Source organism: Panthera pardus, unplaced genomic scaffold (assembly GCF_024362965.1).
Source record: "Panthera pardus isolate Hobbes unplaced genomic scaffold, ASM2436296v1 HiC_scaffold_7, whole genome shotgun sequence".
In the NCBI taxonomy this organism is placed as follows: Eukaryota; Metazoa; Chordata; class Mammalia; order Carnivora; family Felidae; genus Panthera; species Panthera pardus.
The window spans coordinates 8094312-8120020 of record NW_026527002.1 but is presented as its reverse complement, the minus strand read 5'-3'; the positions used below and the strand labels follow the sequence as shown (position 1 = coordinate 8120020).

General features: G+C 45.9%; 1 protein-coding gene across 6 annotated transcripts in view; it reads right to left on the bottom strand.

Annotated features, from left to right (window-relative positions):
- LYN (LYN proto-oncogene, Src family tyrosine kinase) overlaps nucleotides 1-25709 on the bottom strand; it is a 124047-nt gene that overhangs the window by 46410 nt on the left and 51928 nt on the right. For 2 of the 6 annotated variants that reach the window (XM_019421305.2, XM_053896498.1), the window contains exons 2-8: nucleotides 20024-20160; nucleotides 16788-16833; nucleotides 15434-15539; nucleotides 13485-13583; nucleotides 13003-13106; nucleotides 12316-12465; nucleotides 11323-11475 (exon numbers count right to left, since the gene is read on the bottom strand). In XM_019421305.2, the coding sequence (XP_019276850.1) occupies nucleotides 11323-11475; nucleotides 12316-12465; nucleotides 13003-13106; nucleotides 13485-13583; nucleotides 15434-15539; nucleotides 16788-16833; nucleotides 20024-20155 (790 nt within the window). In that variant the 5' untranslated portion in view covers nucleotides 20156-20160. Of the gene's footprint in view, nucleotides 1-11322; nucleotides 11476-12315; nucleotides 12466-13002; nucleotides 13107-13484; nucleotides 13584-15433; nucleotides 15540-16787; nucleotides 16834-20023; nucleotides 20161-22639; nucleotides 22665-25709 lie in introns of those variants that run through there. The other 4 variants (XM_019421307.2, XM_053896499.1, XM_053896501.1 and 1 more) reach the window with 3 other exon arrangements.

Below are 25709 nucleotides of genomic sequence, written 5' to 3'. Positions count from 1 at the left end.
TTGGTAACGACGAGGAGAAAAAGGAACCCTCATGCACTGTTGGTAGGAATGCAAACTGGTACAGCCACTGTGGAAAACAGGATGGAGTTTCCTAAAACAAACTGAAAATTTCAATACCATGTGATTCAGGAATTCCACTTTTGGGTATTTGCCCAGTGAAAACGAAAACATTCATTCTAGAAGAAATATGCAACCCTATGTTTATTGCAGCATTATTTACAACAGCTAAGACATGGAAGCAACCTGAGTGCCCACCAGTAGATGAGTGGATAGAGAAGTGATACACACACACCCAATGCAATTTACTCAGCCATAAAAAAGAGTGAGATCTTGCCGTTGGTAATAACACAGATGGGCCTAGAGGGCATTATGCTAAGTAAGTCAGACAGAGAAAGATAAATACCATAGGATTTCACTTGTATGTGGAATCTAAAAAAAAAAACAAACAAAAAAAAATGAAAACAAAAAACAACGTAAAATAAATGAACAAACAAAAAAAACCCAAAAACAGACTCAACAGAGAACAAACTGGTGGTTGCCGGAGGGGAAGGGGTGCAGGGATGGGTGTAATAGGTGAAGGGATGAAGAAGTACAAACTTTCTGTTACAAAGTGAATAAGTCACAGACATGAGAAGTACAGCATAGCGACTCTCGTCAATAATACTGCAATTATGTTACTGTGGTGAACAGTGAGTGATGTACAGAATGGCCAGATCACATTGTTGTACCTCCGAAAGTAATGTAACATTGTGTGCCAAACTTCAATAATAAATGCAAAACACAAACTAGATAAAATGCAAAACAGGTTTCTACACAGATCCTCAGTGACACGACTGTATCAGTGGCAAAACAGAGCAAGAAAATACACTCCCTTTGACACCGACAAAGGACTGGTGTCCAGAATATACAAAGAATTCCTACAAATCAATAAGAAAAATAGAAAAATGGGCAGAGGCTTGAATGGGCATTTTGAAAAGAAGTCGTCCAAATGGCTGCCAAACGTGTAAAAAAGAACTCAGTCTTATTAGTAATCAGAGAAATGCAAATAAAGCTATAGGAAGAAGCCACCACCCAGCTTGACAAAAATCACAAAGCCTGACAACTTGAGTGTTGGTGAGCACATGACCATGGTAGAGAGATTGGGGCAGCTCCCCAAGGCCTTCTGTGTGCTCTTTTCTGAGCATCAGTGAAATCGAGCTTGAAGCTTGTCTTTAATAATATTCCCAGGGGCCCATGAAGGATGTTGACAGACCAGCCTCCTTTCAAGTGCAATCATTTGAGAGTTTGCCACACCCCCCACCCCCCCACAGGCTGTGCTGACCTGTGGCCCACCTCCTTCTAGATACAATTCTGTTGATCAGGAAATGGCATACTGAGAACTCTTGTATATTTGACCGGGACAAGCACTTTGGAAACAAAGCTGGCAGTGTTTGGTAGAGCTGAAGATCCATACTCCCGTGATCCAGCAAAGTGACTCCTGGCCACCCTAGAAAAACTCACGGACCCTTGATCCACTACAAAAAGGTTCCCGGCAGAACTGTCATTCATAGTTGCTGAAAACTGGGAACACGTCCAGCTTCATCAATAAATAGTGAAATCAGGGGCGCCCGGGTGGCCCAGTCAGTTGAGCATCCAACTTCGGCTCAGGTCACGGTCTCGCGGTTCATGAGTTCGAGCCCCGGATCAGTTTCACTGCTGTCGGCCAGAGCCTGCTTCGGATCCTCTATCCCACACACTCTGCCTCTCCCCCACTCTCTCTCTTTCTCTGCTCCTCCCCTGCTCACTCACCCTCGCTAACATTTAAAAGCAAATGGTGAAATTAATAGCTAAACCTCTCTACATCTTGAGTACAACACGATGCGATATAGCGATGAAGGTAAATGAACTGTAGCCACACCCAAAAACATGGATGAAATCTCACAACTATAATGTGGAACAGAAGAGGCAAGACGTAAGAAAACGGTAGTTTTTTGGGGGCGCCTGGGTGGCTCAGTTGGTTAAGCGTCTGACTTGGGGTCAGGTCATGATCTCCCGGTTCGTGAGTTCGAGCCCCGCGTTGGGCTCTGTGCTGACAGCTCAGAGCCTGGAGCCTGCTTTGGATTCTGTGTCTCCCTCTTTCTCTGCCCCTCCCCTGCTCACACCCTGTCTCTCTCTCTCTCAAAAATGAATAAACATTTTTTAAAAATTAAAAAAAAAATAAAAGGGTAGTTTTTGGTATGACTCATTAACATAAAGTTTAAAAACAGGCAAAACTACTATATTCTGGAGGATGCACACCCCCATGTGCATAAGTAACAGAAGAATAAAGAAAAGGAAATTATCACAAAAGCCAGAATGGCAGCTGCCTTTGGGGGACAGTGAGGTTGTGGTTGGTAAAGGATAAGTGGGGGCTGCTGCGTGCTGGTAAGTTTCCACCATGTGGTCTCAGCGGCCACCGCACCAGTGTTCATTTCATAATTATTTGTGATATTGAACATTTGTGTTGTATTTTCAGTCTGCCGGTTAGCTCACCCAGCAATAAAAGTGAAAGAAACAAACCCGCTCTCGCTCTGTCATCCAACAATGGAACTCACTGAGCCTTTTTACATAAATAAAATTATGGGTAAAGGATGAAGAAAAAAAAAATGCTTTCCAAGGGCAGGGGAAAAAGTTGTCAGGAAACAGCACAGCTGTTAAAGATATTAAAATTGCTGATAAGGAGGTTGAGATGAACGGTGAATAAAACGGTTCCATCAAGCACAGCTCAAGATTGCAGCAGCTTCCAAACTCACTGGCGTCTTGGGGCGGTGGTATTTAAACAAGAGGGCAGGTCTCCGACTTGCCCTAAAGGCATGATTTTTATTCGGCACTAACGATCAGACTGTACTTTGCCGAGATATTCTCCCGTAGGGTACAGGTTCAATTAACCTAGTCATGGAGATTTGGGTCGGCATTACAGATAGACGAGGATTTTTTTTCAAAAATCATTTGAGGGGGCGCCTGGGTGGCTCAGTCTGTTGAGCATGTGACTCTTGATTTTGGCTCAGGTCACGATCTCATGATTCAGGAGATCGAGCCCCGTGCCAGGCTCTGTGCTGGCAGGTGTGGGGACTGCCCGGGATTCTCTCACTCTGTCGCTCGCTGCCCCTCCCCAACTCGCATGCGTGCCCCCTCTCTCTCTTTCTCAAAATAAATAAATGAACATTTAAAAAAAATTACTTGAAAGTGAAGAATTTCTTGAAGAGTGCCATTTTGGCACAGTTAAAGAAAGCTAGTGTGACACTTTGAGACAGCTCTACTTCCGGGTGTGACTAATTTGCTAAAAAGCTCCTAAGTACCGCAAAATGGAAGCTGGTTTTCACAAGAGACGCATGTGGTTGGTGTTGGCTGGTGATTAAATTTCAATGCAACTGGCTCAAAAATGTATCAGGCAACATTCAATGGAAAACAAGTTCCCTTTCTTCTACAAAGTCTCTTCGCAGATCAAGTGGCAACAGGAAACATCATCTTTGGCTTCACTGAGCAGTCAGTTCCCCTGGAATCCAACAATCCATGGGGGAAAACGTGTCACCAAGCCAGATGTCAAGAGGATCACACGAACGAGAGGAAACAGCTTGAGGGAGAAACTCCTGTCTTTCAGCCCCACCCTCTCCTCCCCTAAAACAGGTCACTTCCTAGTATTTGTTCGTGCGTTGCAGACCAGAAAAATCTGGACCGTACAATGTGACTGGTAGTCTCTGAATGTCACAAAAATATGATTTTATTTGGTTACCAGTGATACAATTTTTAATTTGTTCTACTTTTGCTATAAATGAGAAAAACTAGTCAGCTCATCTCTTGAGATACAAAATCCTAAAAGAGAAATAAGAAACTAAACTCAGGCAGCTCTAAATTGCAGACCTTGCTTTTTACACCAACCCTTGGACAGATGGAAGGAGACACAGATACACCCAGGGCGGGGGGGGGGGCACCCTTTGACCTCTGATCCATAACATAGTGTCACCAATCATTTATTCTTTTGGTCTGATTCCCAGTATTCCTCTGCTAAATGCATTCAGCACATGGACGTTATTTCAATAGCAAAGGAAGTGCTCCCTTGACAGCCAAATTCATAGAACCGTATCTGCAAAAGATCCCAGATCAAAATTTCTATTTTGCTCTTTTCTCTTTTTTTCCTTCTTTCTTTTCTCTTCCTTCCCCACCCCCTTCCTCTTCCCTTCCTTCCTTTAATACAAGACTAGAGGAGAAAAGCATGATTAAAAAACAACTATCAACGTCAATATCCTGGCAAGGATATCATACTGTAGTTTTGCAAGATGTTACCACTGGGGGAAACTAGGTCAAGGACACATGGGATCTCTTTGTACTATTTATGTATAGTACGTGTGTGTGTGTGTGTGTGTGTGTATATATATATATATATACACACACACACACACACACGAATATTGAAAGAGAATTCATATGCCATACCATTCACCTGTTTAAAGCATACAATTCATTGGTTTTTATATATTCAGAATTGTGGGCCCAGCAGCACAATCAATTACTGGGACGTTTTCATCACCCCCAAAAGAAACCCCATAGCTATTGACAGTCACGTCCCCATCCTCCTGGCCCCACCACTAAGGTGGCCACTCATCTACTCGGAGCGATAGATTTGCCTATCCACAACATTTCACACAAATGGGATCACTTAACATGTGGTCCTTTGTGTCTGGCTTCTGTCATTTAACAGTGTTTTCAAGGGTCACCCACATGGTAGCATGTGTCAGCTACTTTATTCCTTTTTATTGCTGAATAATATCCTATTGGACAGAAACAGCACATTTTGTGTAGCCATTGCATGGATGGACATGTGGGTTGTTTACGGTCTTTAGCTATTATGAATAATGCTCTTACAAACATTCATCTAGAAGTGTTTGCACAGATATGTTTTAATTTGTGTATTATTTCTTACAGCTGCAGGTGAATCTATAATCATTGCAAAATCAAAAGTTTTTTTAATGTTTATTTATTTTGAGAGAGAGAGCACACATGAACAGAGGAGGGGCAGAGAGAGAGGGAGAGAATCCCAAGCAGGCTCTGTGCTGCCAGCAGGGCTCGAACCCACGAACTGTGAGATCATGACCGGAGTCAAAAATCAAGAGTCAGAAGCTCAACTGAATGAGTCACCCAGGCGCCCCTCAAAATAAAAAGTTTAATTAAGAAACCCAGGAACGGGGGCGCCTGGGTGGCTCAGCTGGTTAAACATCCAACTTCAGCTCAGGTCCTCATCTCACAGTTCCTGAGTTTGAGCCCCACGTCGGGCTCTGTGCTGACAGCTCGGAGCCCGGAGCCTGCTCCGGATTCTGTGTCTCCCTCTCTCTCTGCCCTTCCCCTGCTCGTGCTCTCTTTCTCTCTCAGAAATAATAAATGAATAAACTTAAAACACACACACACACACACACACACACACACACACACACACACCTAGGAACAACGGGGCACCTGGCTCAGTCAGCTAAGCGACCAACTTTGGCCCAGGTCGTGATCTCGCGGTTTGAGCTTGATCTCCCTCTGTGCACAGCTCAGAGCCTGGAGCCTGCTTCGGATTCTGTGTCTCCCTCTCTCTCTCTCTCTCTCTGCCCCTTCCCTGCTCACGCTCTGTCTCTCGGTCTCTCAAAAGTAAACAAAACACACATAAAATTATTAGCAACTCTACTTAAACAATGAATTTTTCACAAGGCTTTTACCCCCTTTCAAAGAGTTTAAGTCAAAAGTAACACTGTGTATTTTTCAATGCCCCACTCTCCTCTCTTCTAAACTTCAGTTTCTCCCACCACCCGGGCACATGCTAGAATATGTTCTCTAAAGTCAGTGTGAATATTTAGCACGTGGCCAGTGGACGCCCATGAACAGGGAAGGGTGAGAAATGGGCAGGAAGCTTTAGCGTATCTAGAATTGCAGTGCAGCAGAGGTTTTCCGCATCTCAGAGGGACCAACGTGCCTGAGCTGCAGGTGACAATTTCAGCATAGCTTTGGGCCGCTCAGGGCAACACTGGGCCGTGAGCAGGTCTACTCGGCCGGGTGCGCCCCCCTTCCGCTGCTACCTCGTCCCTGACTTCCCACTAGCACAGCCCCTTGTCAATTTCAAATGGCACTTGTGATCGCCACCATCGCAAAGCTGGCGCAGTGGTTACCGTTCTCCTGAAACATTATTTTATTTTTGAGAGAGACAGAGGCAGAGCGTGAGCAGGGGAGGGGCAGAGAGAGAGAGGGAGACACAGAATCGGAAGCAGGCTCCAGGCTTCGAGCTGTCGGCACAGAGCCCCACACCGGGCTCGAACCCACAGACCGCGAGATCGTGACCTGAGCTGAAGTCGGCCGCTTTACCCGACTGAGCCACCCAGGCGCCCCAACTCTCAAGACGGTTTTAAGAAGATACAAGAGGGCTATCATAAGGTCTTCCCCTCCAAGCGATAGCTTCCCAGACTACCAGATCTCACTCTTATCTCTTGGGGGCAAATGGCGTGTAGTTTGATGCCTTCCTCTTGGCTTCACAGCTGAACACAAGGAGGTTGGAACCAAAGGCCATACTGTCCCTTCACACGCCGGGTTACTGTTTCAGAGCAGATGAGTACACCCTGCTTAAGCTCCCTCTGCTTTTCCCCTCAAGTATGCAATTCCTTTGCCAAAAAATATTCACGGGAAAGTTGAACTGGATTATTTATAGTTTGAATTTCTGATTGAAAGTGGGGGAAAAGCCACTAAAATATAGCTTCCCGTGGCCATAGTCAAATACAGATAAGAAAAGTAGAGGGCACAGAACCATATTCTATAGGAAACATGTCAAGTATATAATCTCATGCTTCATTTCGGCAACTGAGAAGATAGTTGTTTGCCCATTTGACTGATGAGGAAACCGAGGAGACCAAATTAATTTCTAAATAGCTTATTAGCAAGCGAGTCTAGGCCTCTGGGATGCCAGAGTGCCTGGCTTCTTCGCTACATTGAATGACTTTGGGCAAGTTGCTTATCTGAGTCTAGAGTCCTTGCTTATCCAACGGCGACGATAATTCTGATCTCGCAGACTTATTGTAATGAGTACGAGAGATAATCAAACACGTGCCCAGAGGACACCATGTCACTCGGACATTCCTTCCTCTCCTCCGTCCTTCTACCTCCTTGTGCTCACTTCGATCATCTCCTCCCCATTCAGAGTCATAGTAAATACAGGGAGTTAAGAGCGTTCAGATGGCCAGGGGGAGAAGGCAGGTCCCTGGGTCCCTAGGGAGCCAGCGGGGTTGGAGAAGTCACGTTTGCGAGAGTGTGGAGGAGGGCAGGGACAGCTTCCTTTTAGAGAAGTTATGGCTTCTGAGACGGAAGAGAATTGAAAATGAGCAGATAATGCTGGAACCATTTGGGGAAAGCTCTTTTGGAGCAGAAGATATTTACATGATCTTAATTTCCTCACAGATTATTCATTAATTACGAAAGGGAATTGAAAGCTAATATTTACAATGGAGATATCTGGTGCACTTCATCAAAACCAAACAGACCATCAGCAATGATGGAATCAACTAATATTCTGTGCCTCCTGGTAGATGCCCTGAGGACACAGCATCGCTTAGTACTTGGATACTATTTACGCACGAAGGCATCGTGGGAGCCAAATCATGAAAACATCCAAATGAGGCACAGTCTACAAAACAAATGACCCAGGTTCTATAAAATGTCAGTGTCAAAACGGATGAAGGGCCAAGGGACTGTTCCAGATCAAAGGATAGCGAAGACATGTCAACTAAATGCAAATATATAATCCTAGGGAGCTCAAGGGCATTACTGGGACCAGCTAGAGAAATCCTGGACTCTATGAGATAATCACATGCATCAGTGTTAGATTTCCTGAACATGGCCAACGTATCATGTCAGATCCCAGCCCTGCTCTTAGGAGACACATGTTTTAGTATTTAGGAGTGCAAAGTCATCACATCTGTAACTCACTCACAAGTGGTTCAACAACAACGACGAAAATAAAACGTGTATGTGTATGTGTGTGTATCTATAAAAAAAGATCAAGCAAACATAGCAAACTACTAACTAGTAAACTCAGGTGAAGGGTTTGCAATGTTTCTTGTACTATTCCTGCCCCTATTCTGTGCCTATTAAGAAATAAATACAAATACCTCAGGGGAATAAAGTAGGTGGCCTTTTTTTTTTTTTTTAATGAGCAGATAACAGTTTGATGATTCCTTAAAAAGTTAGTAATAGAATTGCCACATGACCCAGCAGTTTCACTCCTAAAAGAATGTATGTACCCAAGAGAAATGAGACTATTGGTCTATACAATCTGTACATGAATGTTCATAGCAGCATTATTCACAATAGCCAAAATGTAGACACAACCCGAAAATCCATCAACAGATACACAGATAAACAAATTGTGCTATATCCATACCAATCCATATCCAAATTGTGCATATATCCATAGAATTGGGCGCCTGGGTGGCTCAGTCGGTTAAGCGTCCGACTCTCGATTTTGGCTCAGGTCACAATCTCACTGTTCGTGAAATCAAGCCCCATGTCGTCGCGCTCTGCCCTGTCAGCTTGGGATTCTCTGTCTCCCTCTCTTTCTGCCCCTCCTCCGCCCGCACACAAGCACATACTCTCTCTCAAAATAAACAAACTTTCAAAAAAGGGAGAATACTGGGGTGACTGGGTAGCTTAGTCGGTTAAGTGCTCGACGTCAGCTCAGGTCACGATCTCACAATTGGTGAGTTTGAGCCCCGGGTCAGGCCCTGTGCTCACAGCTCAGAGCCTGGGACCTGCTTCGGATTCATTGTCTTCCTCTCTCTGCCCCTCCCCTGCTCGTGCGCTCTCTCTCTCTCTCTCTCTCTCTCTCAAAAGCAAACATTAAAAAAAATTTTTTTTCTAAAAAGAGGGATTATTATTCACCCATAAAAAGGATAAAATTCTGACAAATGCTGTAACGTGGCTGAACCTTGCGGACATTATGTTAAGTGATGGAAGCCAGTCACAGAAGGGCAAATACTGTACGATTCCACTTCCATGAGTTACCTAGACTAGTCAGATTCATAGAGACAGAGTAGAATGGTGGTCGCAAGTGTCTGGGGGCAGGAGAAATGGGGGTTGACTACTAATGGGTACAGCGCTTCCTTTTAGGGTGGTGAAAATGTTTTGGAACTCGACAGAGGAGGTGGTTGCACATCGATGTGAATGTAGTAAATGTCACTGAACATGGTTCACTTTAAGGTGATTGATTTTACGTTACACAGATTTTTACCTCCATAAAAAAGAGAAGAGCAGAAGAGAAAGGGGGAATTTGATATTATGACTTGAGCCACAGAGTAGGAGTAAGAAGAGGCCACATCTGCAGCCAACACTCACACCCAGGAATCTGATGACTGGGATGGAAATGGCATGTCCAATATGAACTACTGACTGGTTCTGAAATGTGACAACCAAGATGGAGAATTGTAATTTACCCGAATTCCATAGTCTGTTCACAGACTTCCAGTGCAGTAAGAATTCATCATATGCTGGGTCAGTGTCTACCATATTTATTAATTGTTTTTCACTTTTTAAAACTTATTTTTGATTTTAATTTACATCCAAATTGGTTAGCATATAGTGCAACAATGGTTTCAAGAGTGGATTCCTTAGTGCCCCGTACCCACTTAGCCCATCCCCCCTCCGACAACTCCTCCCCTAACCCTCTGCTTGTTGTCCATATTTAAGAGTCTCTTCTGTTTTGTCCCCCTCCCTGTTTTTATATCATTTTCGCTTCCCTTCCCTTATGTTCATCTATTCTGTGTCTTAAAGTCCTCATATGAGTGAAGTCATAGGGTATTTGTCTTTCTCTAATTTCACTCAGCATAATACCCTCCAGTTCCATCCACGCAGTTGCCACGTCTGCCATATTTAAAACTTGCTTCAACTAAAGCAGCACCAGCAGGATTTCGTAGGCAATACTCTGATCCCAGGGGCCAAGATTTTAGAGGAGAAACCTCTCCCCCTCACAGACCCCTGGGTGGGCAAGTGAAATGTCTATATAGCTACAGCAGGCTGGAAGAGTCTCTGGTTTCTGCCCGGCTGGGACTGCACAGTATTTAAAAGCTGCTAGCCCTTTTTCTCTCTAGAAATCATAGCTGCTTTCACTCACATAAAGCTGGCACAGAAAAAGTGACCCAATGAGATGTGTATGACCTCACATGTTATCCTTAACAAGAGTAACTGCATTTTCAGTTAGAACCTTGAGGGGAACATGAACTTTTTTTAAAAAAGGTCTTAAAAATTCTATCACAAAAGACAAAGCAATTCACATTCCATGTAAAAACTTTAGAAAAGACAGACGGGGGTGGGGGAAAAGTCCCCTGGAGAAGCCACTGCTATAATTTTGGTGTACTTCTTGTCAGCCTGAGAAGGCAGGAGTTAACGGTAAGGAATGATTCATTAATGGTGGCGCTTTGAACATCTTTAGAAACTTCCTTGGTGAGACACTGAAGTAAGTGTGATGTGTCCTATTACGGCCACTAGTAAGGATGATCCTAACCCTGAAGGTAATTTTTCCTGTCCTGCACTTAAGATAGGTGTCCTGAGAATCCAGTCATGAGAGAATCATGAACAAGTACAACAATCAGGAGAATGACCCACTGCCCTCTTCCTTACAAAGGTTTATTCCAAAATTTTTGTCAATGTTCAGTTTTGAGAGACAGAGCACTAGCGGGGGAGGGGCAGAGAGAGAGAGGCAGACACAGCATCCGAAGCAGGCTCCAGGCTCTGAGCCATCAGCACAGAGCCTGATGCGGGGCTCGAACTTGTGAACTGTGGGATCATGACCTGAGCCGAAGTCGGACACCTAACCGACTGAGCCACCCAAGTGCCCTGAAACATTTATTCTAAGAGAGAGTTACTGAGGTGGGGGTGGGTGGGAGTGAAACAGACAAAGGGGAGTAGGAGGTATAAACCTCCACTTATGAATATTGTAATAATGCTGTATGGCGACAGGCGGTTGACTAAACTTCTCATGGTGGGCAGAGCAGAACACAGAATTGCTGAATCGCTTATTTTCGTGCACCAGAAACGAATACAATGTTGAATGTCAATCGTAATTCAACTAAAATTTACAAATATATATTGAACGTTTTTTAAAAAAGAAGAGAGAGAATTACAAGGAAGAGAGTCGAAACAGATTTGCAGGCCAGTCCTTGTTGCCAGGTGGGCAGAGCCAAACAAAAGCAAGGATGCTTCCAGCACGGTTTAGTGTTTGGCTGAGAAAACGCGTCAAAATTAGCTTGGGCCCTTATTTCCCTGGTCGCCTCCCCCAGAGGCACAACTCACCCATCCAGACTTCTCCGAACTGCCCAGCACCGAGCCTTTTCACCAACTTGATGGACTCCCGTGGGATCTCCCAGGCGTCTTTGTCCCATGGCTTTTGCGGTTTGGGACTAATACACGCCTTCTCCAATCTTCTGCACAAGCCATCTGACTGCTCTGATTTGAAAGAACACAAATTCAAAGAGGTTATGCAACGTCCCACTTTGTATTTCACCGACATCTAAGAAGAAATTTCGACTGCCAGCGCGATCGCTTTCGGCCTGACGTAGTCTAGGACCTAAAATGTCGTGCGGGTATCTTTTGTGTCCTCATGACTTTTGAAATTCTTACGTGAAAGACCATTTGAAACGTGCCTTGACTTTATCGATTAGTACGGTTTGCAAACCTCCAGTGTATGTTGCCTCAGAGTGGGTTGCAGAAATAAACAGTACCCACGGCCGCCCACCACAACTGACTTCAATCACACAGGGAATGAACCCGGAGGCCGCCCTTGGGTTTGGCTTAACAGGGCTGAGAACCGGCACTGGAGACAGAGGACCACTGACTTGCCACTTCTAAATATTTTCTTGTCATTGTCCTTTTTGTTTTCCTTCACCCAGCATGCACATTACCTTATTACCTTTACCACATATACACATGTCTACAAAGACACATATCTGTGAATCTGCATTCCGATTCCAAATATTTAAAGATGTGTTGTAAAAATATGCACCACGTGGAAAAAAATATTCATTTTGCTCTTCACCCTTCTGGGACATTAACCGTGAAACGGCATGGACTAGGTCGGAAGGGCCAGGATGATTATTCACTAGGATCAAATCTGACTTTAAATGCGGATTTGATTATAGATGAATTTAGAATCAATTATAGAGTATGATCCTCCAACTTCTTCCAAGAGATGTACGATGGAGAAGAATTTTAGTATAAAAAAGTGTCTGAAACCCTGCATCTCATAATCATCTGTTTTGCCTTGTCTGACCGTCGGCTTTTACTTACTTTGGTAATGCTTAATCATGTCACTGATACAAGGGAAAGTGATTCGTGGAGAGATGTAATAACCCCCATTGTCCAGACTTCTAATTTTGTAGTGCTTAATAACATCACCATGCACAGGGTCATAATCTCTGACAGAAAGAGAGAAGCTTCCTGTGAGGGAAAAACACAAGTAAAGATTATGCTTATATTTTAGAAGATCTGCCTTATGCAACACTATAGTACGCATTTTGCCATAAAATATGCAAAATGTAAATTAAGTATGGATGGAGTGCATAATTTCTAAAGTCCTATAAACAAGTCCGCTTGACACATGAGGCTAGTATTTTGTTTGCTATGAAACCTACCAACATGCCCTTTTCCTTCCTCGCAATAGGTTTTTATGATTTCGCTGAATTGAGAAGTTACTTTGATTTTCTTTCTCTGAAGATTTCAAGATTTACTCTAAATAATAATGGAAGAGGCCCAGCAAACATAAAGTGTGGTAAGAAATGGCCATAGTTGGGCTGCTTCCTATGTTACTTTTAGTAGTAAAACTAATCATTTGAGTCATTTGTTACCAAACTATAAAACTTTCACTACCAGAACATAATATATCTTTCTTTAAAAAAAAAAAAAAGAATTCCAGACTAGTTTCTAAGAATGATCTGTTTAGTAGTGATTTATCAGAGGATTTAAACCACTTCCTACCTTTTAACGTTTCACTTTCTCTGATAAGAAAAGCCCCAGCACTGTTCCCGGGCGCAAGAAGCTGCCTTTCGGCGTCTTTCCTGGTTATGTCCTTGAAAAACCACCTGAGAAGACATTGTGACATTTCATGGGTATTATGCTCCAGGGAAGGAAAAAGAAGCAATTGGGGGGGGGGGGGGGCGCTGGGTGACTCAGTCGGTTAAGCGTCTGACTCTCGATTTCAGCTCAGGTCATGGTCTTGCGACTTTGTGAGTTCAAGCCCCGCATTGGGCTCCTTGCGCTGACCGTGGGGAGCCTGGTTGGAATTCCCTCTCTCTCCCTCTCTCTCCCTCTCTCTCTCTCCCTCTCTCTGCCCCTCCTGCACATGCTCTCTCTCTCACAATAAAGTTAAAAACTTAAAAAAAAAGAAAAAGATAAGGAATAAACATGACGGCCAATGTAACAAACAAATCACCCAAGATGACAACGTGTAAAGGACTCACTCTTCCGTTTCCAAGGTGTTGACTTTGGCCACGTAGTTGCTGGGGATGAAACCTTCTCTCTTCGTTGAAAGGGATTTAGCTTTCCACCATTCTCCATGTCTGGAATGGAAACAGACATCGAGAAGTGTTCGTGTCCAATGAGTCAAGAACTGCAATTGTCTTAAGGTGTTTGTTTTGGGGGGCGAGGGAGAGTGAGAGGATCCCTGGAACCCCAGAATCCAGTGGGAAATTCACTCATTTTGCTGAAACACAAATACGTTTAGAGATGAAGGCAGGGGCAAACAGTCTCGCAACTGGGTCACCGTGCTCAGTGCTGTGCAAACAAGAGTTGGTAGAAAGGGCTCCCATCGGGCAGAAGCAACATTTGCAGCTTCCACCCGGGACATCTAAGAAATGCTTTAGGACCCTTACAGAGCGGGAGTCAAGGGACTAATGAACCATAGTTCCTAGGTTATAAACTCCTTTGTTAAAATATGGAAACATTAATTTCCATAGACAGATGCCGTGGAAAGAAAGAAATAGAAAACCATAAAATAGGGGCGCCCGGGTGGCTCAGTTCATTGAGCGTCTGACTTCGTTCGACTCAGGTCATGATCTTGCCGTGCGTGGGTTCGAGCCCCGCGTCGGGCTCCGCGCTGGCAGTGTGGAGCCTGCTCGAGATTCTTTCTCCTTCCCTTTCTCTGCCCCTCCACCTCCTCCTTTTCTCTCTCAAAATAAGATACATATTCTCTCTCAAAAATATATATATTCAGGGCACCTGGGTGGCTCAGTGGGTTAAGCATCCGACTTCGGCTCAGGTCACGATCCCACAGTACGTGGGTTCCAGCCCCACACTGGGCTCTCTGCTGACAGCTCGGAGCCTGGAGCTGCTTTGGATTCTGTGTCTCCCTCTCTCTCTGCCCCTCCCCTGCTTGCACTCTGTCTCTCTCAAAAATAAATAAACATTAAAAAAAAAAAAAAAAAAAAAAGGAAAGGAAAACCATAAAATAAATGATTCCAAGCAGGCAGCCTCGTCCCCATGTTCTTGGCCTCCACACAGAGGCAAGGAGGAGGCTGGGGCCAGGGAAGGAGGCAGAATGGATGGGTCCCCACGAGCCTCAACTATGATCGGCTTCCAATTCCCGCACTCAGTCGGGCTCCATGTCCACAAGACATGAACGACAACCACAGTGACACCGCACTGCTGTCTGTGGTACGCCCGTGCCGTATTTACACGCACGTTAATTCTCACATCACCCCCAAGACCGAGGTGCCGCCATTCCCATTTCATAAGTCAAGAAACCAAGAGCTGAAGCGGCCTGTCGAGATCACACAGTCGTCACGAGGCAGAGCCGGGACCGCAACCAGTAAGTGACAGCTGCTCTTAACCACTTAGCCCCTTGTACTTACTACGGGGTCTCCCTCCTCCAACGTGGTTGGTGGGCCAAGGGGACAACGTATGCCAGATCAGCGGGAAATACCTAGGAAATCCGTATCCTCAGTTCCGAGCCCCTGGGGTCTGAGTCACGGGTCTGTGAGTCAGCACAGAGAGGTCAAGGACATGATGATGCCTAAGTGTCTTCCCACGAGGGCTACAACTGCCGAGCAGGGGCGTTTCCAAAACGCTGCTTCAACACAGTGTCCTTAGAACTCAAACCAAGCTGGACCCATAAACCCAGTCTGGATTTGGGCAACATCACTAAACAAACATAGCATTAGAATAACGTGCCAATTCCACGCAGACCCAAACTTGTTAAGGTGACACAGATGGATAAAGAAAGAAACCAGCGTCTGGATTCAAAGGGACACCTGGAGACTGTTCACAGCCACACATAAGAGGAAAGCTCCTGTGGCCTTCCTCCTTCCATTCCCAAAGCCCTGCTGGCGAGCAAGGAGGCGGGAAGCCAAATGAGGGGTCGGGCCTCGGTGGCCTAAGGGACAGCAGGCACAGCGTGCGGGGGCGTACTCACTCCTCCAGGACTTTCATCTTCTCTCCTTTCTTGAACGACAGGTCGTCTGGATGGATGCCATCGTAGGGGTACAAGGCTACCACAATGTCTCCTTGCTCCTCTGGATCTACAACCGAAGACCGGGAAGGAAGACATTCAAGAATGAATCAGTGGAAACGTTCTAGTAAGTCCCTGTCAGACACAAAGGAGTCCTGCCCAGGGGGACGCACAGCCCACATGGCCTACGGTAAGCAACGTGTTATATGCACCGGATACATTATCGGTCATCGCCAATCGTACAGGCCCGCGACTATAATTAATTCCAAGTCTGTACTTAAGAAGTTATTCAGCCGCGTTCATGGCGGCATGACGCACAAAAACTAAAAGGAGTTAACAATCCAAACGTTCAGTGACAAACGAATGGATAAACAAAATGTGGTGAGTGCGTACCACAGAATATTACTCAGCCTTAAAACGGAGGACAATTCTGGGGCGCCCGCGTGGCTCAGGTGGTTGTGTCTGACTCCTGATTTCAGCTCAGGTCACGATCTCAAGGTTCGTGAGTTTGAGCCCCGCGTCGGGTTCTGTGCTGACAGTGTGGGGCCTGCTTGGGATTCCCTCTCTCCTCCCCTCTCTCTCTCTCTGGCCCTCCTCCCCCTCCCCCACTCTCTCCCTCAAAATGAAACGTTTTTTTTTAATGGAAGAAAATTCTGACACAAGCTACAGCATGGATGAACCCTGAAGACGTCATGAGAAGTGAAAGAAGTCAGACACGAAAGGACAAACACTTTACGATCCCATTTATTTGAGGTACCTAGAGTAGTCAGATTCAGAGGGACAGAAAGTAGAATGGGGGCTGTTGGGGGCAGAGGGGAGTAGGGGAAGGGAGCTAGTGTGTAATCTGGACAGAGTTCCAGTTTGGGGAGACGAAGAAGTTCTGGACACGGATGGAGGTGACGGCTGCACAATAACACAAACGTACTTATTTCCACTAAAAACTGTACACTTAAAAATGGCCACCGTGAGGGGCGCCTGGGTGGCTCAGTCGGTTAAGCGTCCGACTTCGGCTCAGGTCACGATCTCGCGGTCCGCGAGTTCGAGCCCCGCGTCGGGCTCTGGGCTGATGGCTCAGAGCCTGGAGCCTGCTTCCGGTTCTGTGTCTCCCTCTCTCTCTGCCCCTCCCCCGTTCATGCTCTGTCTCTGTCTCAAAAATAAATAAAAAACGTTAAAAAAAAATTTTGAAAAAAAATGGCCACCGTGATAACTTTTATGTTGCGTGTGTTTTTCTACACAGAAACCTAAAAACACTCAAGCTGACTACCTTGCAGAGCCTGCAACGGTGAAGAAAAGAAGCCATGTTGCTATGAAGACATACCTTTGGTTTGAAACCTCTGTCCTGGTAAAAGCTGAGATTCTGGAACCTAGGAGAGAACATTTGTTAGGAAGAGGATTTTGACGTTTAGCTTTTCTTTCTCCCGCGTTCACGTTGTACGTTCTCTCGTTTTTCTGACGGTAGCACGTGAGGTTTAGGACTTGCCATTTAGTAAGGCGGAGGGCAGAGGAGAACAGAGAGAAAAACTTCTGCATAGCTGCGTCCTGACATACACAGCTCGGTGGAAGGACTCTCCCCTCACAGTCTCTCCAATTCCCCACAGACTCTCTATCACGGTCACTTGCCTGCGATGGCAGGAAGCGACCAGGGCTCGAAGCAGGGGCTGCTAGATGCTAACCCGATCATCATTCTCCCTCTTATTTGGTAACAGGACCCTAATACTGTGTGCGATGGCAATTTGCCCAGCCAAGTGGCTATGCTTCTGACTCTCTGACATTCTATGCAGATGGGGGGGGGGGGCGTGGAGGAAGGAGGTCTGTAAGCAAACTGGTTGCGGGGGTGCTTTGGGCCGGCTCCCCCTCTCCCTTGCGCTCTTTCTGCCTAGAAGCAGGTGGAGGCTTGGAAATCAGACACCAGGGAGAGCAGAGCAGAAGATGATGGGGCGGGGGTGGGGGTAGGTAGCCGGGGTCCCTGCTGGCTTTGTGGGATTGCCACTCTGGCCAGGACTGCTGATCTCCGCGTTTCCCAGACTTGTGTAGAAAACTGGTCAGGGGTCTGTCCCTAGGAGCTGAGAACCGGTCCTAACAGATCCAGGCTTCCTAAGGCTGACCCCGGTTCTGTCATGGGGACGGCTGGCATCTTTTGTTATTTCTGCTGGGGGGTGAATTATCAGGGTCTGTGGGACAAAAGCCACCTCAATTACTTTTTAAATCAAATCCCTTTTCCTCTCAGTGACCACGGAGAGGATGGTAAGACCTCCGGGGCCCCTTTTAAGGAAAGTACTGTCGGAGGCCTAGACCCGCAAATCATGCAACTTTTCTCTTTGATTAAAGTGACTTAATGGAATGGGACTGAAACGGCGTGCACTGAAATTTAAATTTCTGACGAAAGCTAGCCCATAAAATCTCCAATTAGGAGGTTGGGGGTGGGCTGTAGAGGAGAGAGAACACACTAGATTTTCTGGTAGCAGAAAATCATGGGTCCATACTATCCTTGAAGACTTATTTTAAGAAGTTCTAGACTGATTTTTTAATCACTGGATTTGCATAATTACGACGCATGATCAATTATAAATGACGTAGAGGAAATAATTAGAAGATGAGAGACTAAATCACTTTGAAAGCAGCAAGCTGATTTTCAAGTATCAATGAGTCCTTAATTTACAAAGGTTTCAGTAGCCTTTTCATAAGAGCAAAACACATATACGGTGCAGTCGCCTTAACTCTTTCTCTTTAAAGGGTCTCTTCCTCGGGGTGTTGTTGAATTCCATCACTTCTGCCTGTCCCATCACGGCTCCTCTGTCATCAAAACAAGGCGTGCATTTTTGGCACATCTGGCTGCAGCTGGGAGTGTTATCTACGGCCATGGGATAAGGCCAAGCTAACAGCCTTGTGAGACAAAGGCATCTGTGACCACAGAAGGCACAGACTAAAATGCAGAATCCACGACAGAGGTGCAAGGTTGCAACCATTTTTTTACTACTTCTGCTTTCCAACTCAACGTTTCACCTGCTTTACATTAAGTAAGAGGAAACACGGTAAGTTCATACTATTTGCCTTTGTGCTTTCTGAATAAAGGGCATCTTCGATCATCAGTTCAGGAGAAAACTTGGGTTTAAAGCGTGAAAAATGCATTGCATGTGATACCAGAAAAAGCCAGATTCTTTCTCTGAGATCTTCCCCCCCACCCCCATTTTCTCCATCTTTTTTTTTAATTTTTTTTACTTTTTAAAATTTACATCCAAATTAGTTAGCATATAATGTCTCTGAGATCTTTTAAGTCTAATAAGAAAACTACTTGTGACTCCCAATTCTCCAAATCGTTTTATTTCCTATTAATCATGTTTATATAATACGATTCTACATCTATGCTTGTTTATGTAATATTTTTAAATATAGTTACATGTATTTATAATGATGAAATTATTAAAGCCATATCCTTATACACTTTGAGTTTCTATATAAGCGTAACGTTCACTTCTCTGTCTAGAATCATGTGTGGTAATTAATAGTGATAATATATTCACTCTTTATCTCCATTTATTTTTACAGAGGCCAGCAGTGACGTCTCAATTTCAACAGTGGCAGGAGATTTTGACATACGTAACAATATGTAACTTTGCCTTGGCAACAATAACAGACTTCTGTAATGCCAAGGCGTTATATTTAAAACAGGTCAGACTACAGCCGCTTTGGAAGTTGTTAATAAAGGCATTGGGGCTAATAAACTGCTTCCAGCTTAAACGCTTAGAAATTCCATTATATAGACAGATAGATCAACAGGTATAGGAATCTCTATGTATATCTACAGACCTATCTACCTACCTATACATATCTATATGTAGATGGAAAGGACAGTAGGCCTGAAATAAAGTTCATTTGAAGCACTAACTACCCAAAGCTCTGTTCCTCCTTTCCATCAAGTCAGATAGAGTATTAGGTCCTCCTTTGCCCAGCATTTCCCAATGGCATCGAATAGCATGTCACTCATAAAAGATATCCGTGCAAGGTCAGGGGGCAGAATTAGTTGTGTGTGTTTTTTTTAATCTCTTAATTCTCTACAAAAAGTCCTGACGGCTTCAGAATCGGTACCGTTTGGAATTAACTGAAGAATGACAAAATGTGGGATAAAACAGGACACACCAAAGGGCCTATTCACACTTCTTTTAGCTTCTGGCTTGCATCCAGAATTTCCTTCTGCTTCCAGACCCCTGCACTAATCTCACTATCTACCCTAAGTCATACAGGTCCAGATAGATAGGCAGATACATCGTTATGTATAAAGAGCTGGTCTTTGCACCAGTTTCGTGAAAAGTGATTTTCTTTTCACAGGAGAAGGTGACCAACGGCCCCTTTTTTTCGGACAGGAAGGAGCCTGGTTATCGCTAAAATGTTTACAAACTCTTTAAAGGATTAAGTTACAAGGCATATCGAATGTTGTTGGGGGCCCAAGTAACGGATTTGATTTTCTGCACGCACAGGTTACAGATTCGGTGTTTAAATTACGCAGCCATGCTTTGATCCTGCTGTGGGAACGCTCCCCTGAGACTATCTACTTACTGGCCTTTGCTGTTTATTGGACGTTGGATCTCTCACATAAATAGTTCGGTCAGTATTACGTACTGGTTGAGGCTTCAAATCTACTCCATCGCCATTCAGATTGTCTTTCCTTTTTGATTTTATACATCCCATATTTCCTGTTGGAATATAAAAGCAATGACAGGGTTTTACCATTCTAGAACTGGCGTTAAGCTCCCAAACATCTCCATTGACAGAGGCTAGAAAGAGTATATTTTTATGCTTTATTATAGATAACGAACTCAAACGTGCTTCACATACCCATTTGCTGGTTCATTCATTCATTCAACAGCTACTGCTCGGGCAGAAATTTTACGTCAGCCAGACATCATTCCCGCTCTAGAGACGCTCGTATTCTTGTGGCGGGGATGTGTGAATCAAAGCTACAGTACAACGGGACGAGTCCATGACAGAGGATGCAACTAACTAGGACCTAGGGAAGGGCATCTAACTCAGGCAGGAGGAGACAGAGTTAGTCAGCAGGAAATGTCCTGAAGGAAATGCTCCGTGAGTCAGAATGGGAGCCACACGGCAAAGTCAGTAAAGGGATTCCAGGAAGAAAGAACTTCAATGCAAACTACTGACCCTGAGACAACATGTCCCCTTTGGGGAACTAGTTCATCTCACCCCTTCGGGGAAGAGGTTCAGGCTGATCCCTTCAGAAAACTAGTTCTGCAATGAGAAAGCTTTTCGCCAAGGAGCAGGTAGGGAAGGCCATCGGGCTGGGATGGAAAGGGAGGCACACCTTGGGTGCAACGTCGGGGAGTTGTTGGGCTTACTCTGTCATTTCACAAGGACACAACGTGCAAGGCAAAGTCAGGGGCTTGAGGCCTCAAAGGCAAGCATGAAGAAGACCCAGAAGGCAGAGAACCTGGCGGCAACTGAATGTGGCCTCGGGCCTGGGAAAATGGCGGGGGGCCTTCGCCAAGACCGGAAATGCAAGAGGAGAGATGATGCCCGGAGGAACATCCAAATGATCAGATCCAGTAGGCTTCCCAGGAAGATAGGTGAGTGTGGAAACCAGGCGAGATGGCGGAGCTGGAGGCATGAATGATGGTATCAGCCACACATGACTACTTTGGAGGAAGAACCACAGGCAGAAGGGGTTGTGCCTGACCAGAGCACGAGGACATAACCATGCTTCCGAATGCTGAACTCTTCTACTCGTTTATCTGGTTAATACTGGGATGTATAGAGCACCACACAAAGCACTCTGGGGACTGAAGAGAGGATTCTGAAAACTATAATCAGATACGCATTCTGCCTACAGCATAGCCTCATGGTCCGATCTATACATTAAAAACCATCTGTTATGAGCTCTGTCAGAAGGCCCCATAGGGCAGTGGGTCCCAAACCTAAACGAACACCAGGGTCATCAAACTCAAGAGACCAGATTCCTGGGACACGTTCCAGGAAATTCCACTGGGGCCAGTGGAGGAGGGTACCCAGCGGGGGAGGGGGGGTGCATCTGTGGAATTTGGAAGCACTGCCATTTTGGGGACCACTGCCTACAACAGCAGAGGAGGGGGAGATGATTCAGAGCTTGGGGGAGAGGTGCTGGGAATCAGGAAATAACTCCCAGAAGAAGAACTGTTCCAAGAAGTCCCAAGATCTCTGGATTATCACCCACAGGGCACGTGGCCACCGCTGATCTCTGCACCTTGTCCCGCAGGCTCCCAGTTGGCCCGCACCCCTCAACTTGTTTATCATCGCACTAGTGAGATATGAAGCCTCTAAAGGCTCAGTCACACCTCTTTCTGAAACTAGCAAGCACAGTTCCCAAAATAAAGGGGAAGCAAGTATTTCTTTGATTCAAAACAGCACCCCCCCTTTTTTTTATATGCTCAAGTTTCTGAAATGGAGGAGGGTTTTGAAGTGGACCTGTAAATGAGCGAGATGGGTTTTAGGGTAAACAGGCAAGTTCTTTTTTCACCAGTCTCAACCCCCACCCCATCCAAAATGCTGTTTTCACTGATCGTCCGTTAAAACGAGGGAATGTGGTCCTGGAGAAGGCCTCTCAGCACCCACCGCCGAGCACACGGGCAACACCAAGGGGAGGCCCTGGAGGGTCCCCCCAACCCCCCTGCCCAGCTCCCCCTCGCAGAGACCGCACCCCTCCCCAACCCTCCGGGCTGCAGGTGCTCCTGAGACCCGGCTGGCTGCCCCATTCCAGCAGGTGCTCTGTATCTTGGTGTCTGTTTCTCCCTCTGTGTGTGTCTCTCTCTCCCACCGTCTCCAGAGCTAACCCCAATGCTACCTGCCCAGTCTGGTCGTCACTAAGGACCCTACTGAAAAGATCCCCCTTCTACCCATTCCACTGCTCAGGCTTTACACTCTTCTCTTTTCTAATTGTGACCGACATCCCATTACATATTGATTAACTTGTGGTCAGCACCCGCCAGACTCGAGGCTGCTGGGGAAACTCCCAGCCTGTTTCTTCCCGGCAGTATTCCCAGCGGCTACGCAGTGCCTGTGCGGGGCAGGTGCTCAGGGAACACGCCCCTGAGAATGACCGGGTGGGGCGGCTCTGGCTGTGTACACGCTCATCATCCCGACCCTCTTGCAAAAGGTGAACAAGAGAAAGGAGAGGAAACCCACCTCCGTCGGTTTCAGAGGCAGATATCTCTAGAACGGACTTGTAGTTTGCAAGAAATACAGACGTTAGAGGAACGAAATGATCAGACAAGTCCACAGTCCAACTCCATGTCTGGACACACTGAAGAGTGCACAGGGTAGGGGGGTGGGGACGAGACGGTTACACATTAAAAGACTAGAGACACATAACGGGTGAACCTTGCGTGGATCCTGGATGGGGGTGGGGACAGAGGAGGACACAGGGTGGGATAACCGGGGAAATCTGAATGTGTCTGAACGTGACGTTAGGGAACTGCTAGGTTTCGTGGCTGATGAGATAATAGCTCTCTGATCGTGCGGCATGAGGCCGAGTCTTAGGAGACGTATACAGGTGTGCAGGGGAGGGTGGCTCATGGTGTCACAAGTTACAACGCTTTGCCCAGTACAAAGACAAGGGGGGGCGGGGAGGCAAATACGGCAAAACGTTCAAAAATCAGAGAACCCAGGTGAGGACGTTTTCATTTTTTTTTTCCTGTGGCTTTGTTAGATTCAAAATTAAAAGTCAGAGGAGGGGGAGAAAATAAGAGGATGTTATGAACAACTTTATGAAAAAGAAGTCATACAAAATGTTAGAAACCCCGGCAGAGAGAGAGAGAGAGAGAGAGAGACAGACAGACAGACACTCAGCGGGAACAAGGAAGGAGAAGACAGCTGGTGTGGAGTGGGGGCGTCTGGGAGCCAGACCTCTCCGGGGTCTGGACAAAGAGGCGATGACGACTGTCCACGGGCAGTGGCCCCACGAAGGAAGAGGGAAGGATGGAAACAGAAAGCAGGTGGATGTGTAAACGGTGGCAACGGTTCACAGATGATCATCTCTTTATGTTCATTTCATAATTTCCCCTCCCCCCCCCCCCCCGTCACCATGGATAACTGATACAAGGGCTGTTGATGACAACAATTACGACATTGCTCCCCGTGGGGTTACTGTCCTCGGTGGCTCAGGCTGAGCTGGCCTCTGCCGACGGTCCACCCGACAGGGAGTTCTAGTTCATCACCGTCCAGCGAGAAAGCTCAGAGAGCTGCTTGTGGTGACATGGGGATGAACTCAGACCTGGTCCTGCAATTCCTCATGCTGTGGGAAGGTTCCCGAAAAGTAGAAAATCCAACGTACCCCCAACAAAAACGAAGGTGGTTACACGTTTGCAAGCGATAGCAGCTACACTCTACCATGATGCACACTTCAGCATTTATTTCATTTATTTTTATCTGAGAGAGGCAGAACGGGGTGGGGGGGGGGGAGGAGAGAGAGAGAGAGAATGAGATTGAGAATCCCAAGCAGTCTCTGCGCTCAGTGTGGAGCCCGACGCAGGGCTGGGTCCCACAACCCTGGGATCATGACCTGAGCTAAAAGCAAATGTCAGGTGCTCAACCGACTGAGCCACCCAGGCGCCCCCACACTCTAGAATTTTTTTTTAAATATTTATAATTTTTTGAGCATCCCATGGACTCCCTGAAGAAACCCTATGACGCAGGTATTACTGACCCCACTTTACAGAAGAGCACACTGAGGCCCAGAGAGGCGGTTATGACCAGTCCAAAGCCACGGCACTGCTGAACCCTAGCGCTGGGCCTCGCACACAGGCTTAGCTGAAAGTCCAGACGATGGTGGTTTTGAAACTTGTGTCCTACCTACTTCGGTAATGATGCCGAAGGAAGAGAGACCATTTTTACAGCCTGCTTCTCTTGCAGAAGGACTTGAAATGCTTTTCCCAAAACAGACAACGAGGAGTTTAATAAAACAAAAGCAGAAGAGCCGAGCCGAGGAAAAGAGGAAAATGGGGATGTGGTGACATGGCGGGCACCAGATTTGCTATCGCAGGTTTCCTGGCAGGAAGAACAGGGGTGCAGGGCGAGTGACGGCATTTCACGAAGGCAAGAGGAAGTAGGGCGGGCCCGTCACAGGAGGGCAAGGCCCCCCCCACAGATGCTAAGGTTTCTTATGATTAACTTCATGTAAGGTGCTACGGATGATGTAGTTCGCAAGGCCTTCAATTTTTTAGAAGTGAAGACGCATTTCATACGTGGGGGTTTTCGGTCAATAATGATAAAGACTGAGGGGCACCCGGGTGGCTCATTGGTCGGGCGTCCAACTTCAGCTCAGGTCATGAGCTCACAGTTGCTGAGTTCGAGCCCCGCGTCGGGCTCTGTGCTCACGGCTCAGAGCCTGCTTTGGATCCTCTGTCTACCTGTCTCCCCGCCCCCCCCCCCGCCCCTCCCCCACTCCCTCTTTCAAAAATAAACATCAAAAAAAAATCATGACGATAACCAAGATTTGACATGCAAAGACAGCCATGGGATCTTTATCACATAAGCTGGACTACATGGTCTAAAATAGACACAAACATCTGGGCAACTATTTGCTCACAAAGGGTCATCTGCCAACACGCCCAGGAAACGGGAGGTGGTTAACTTTTCTTTCCAGAAATTTCTTTCACTGGAACAAATATCCTTTCGGGTGGCTTATCCTCATTTAAGGGCCTTAGAATACAAACATCCTTTGGGGTGTCTTATCCTCAGTTAAGGGCCTTAGAATACTAAAATCGTTTTTAAGAAAAGATTTAAGAAAAGACTAAGTATGAGTCTTCATTTGCTACCCTGCTGCCTCTGGTCAGATCAAATAATGCCTTACCGTTATCCATGCCCTTGCTAAAAAAGCAACCGTCCGCTTGGAATTCTACTTCCGGGGACGGATTTCTTTTTCTCCCCCTCCAGCTTTACTGAAATATAACTGACATAGGACATGGTGTAATTTAAGGCATACAATGTTAATGATTTTGTACACCGTGTATTGTGAAATGATTCCCACAATAAGGTTAGTTAACACCTCAATCACTTCACGGGGTTGTCAGGGGTTATTTTCATGGTAAGAACTTTAGAGGAACTGTTCTTGAGATACACAAGGTCGTTCACGTGAACGTTATGTATATCATATAGAGAGACAATCTACATGTCAGTAGGGGAGAGTTCATTAAGTTGGGTTAAACTGACATATTCTGAGAGTAGAATGAATTAAAAAGAGAGATTTGTAGAATTC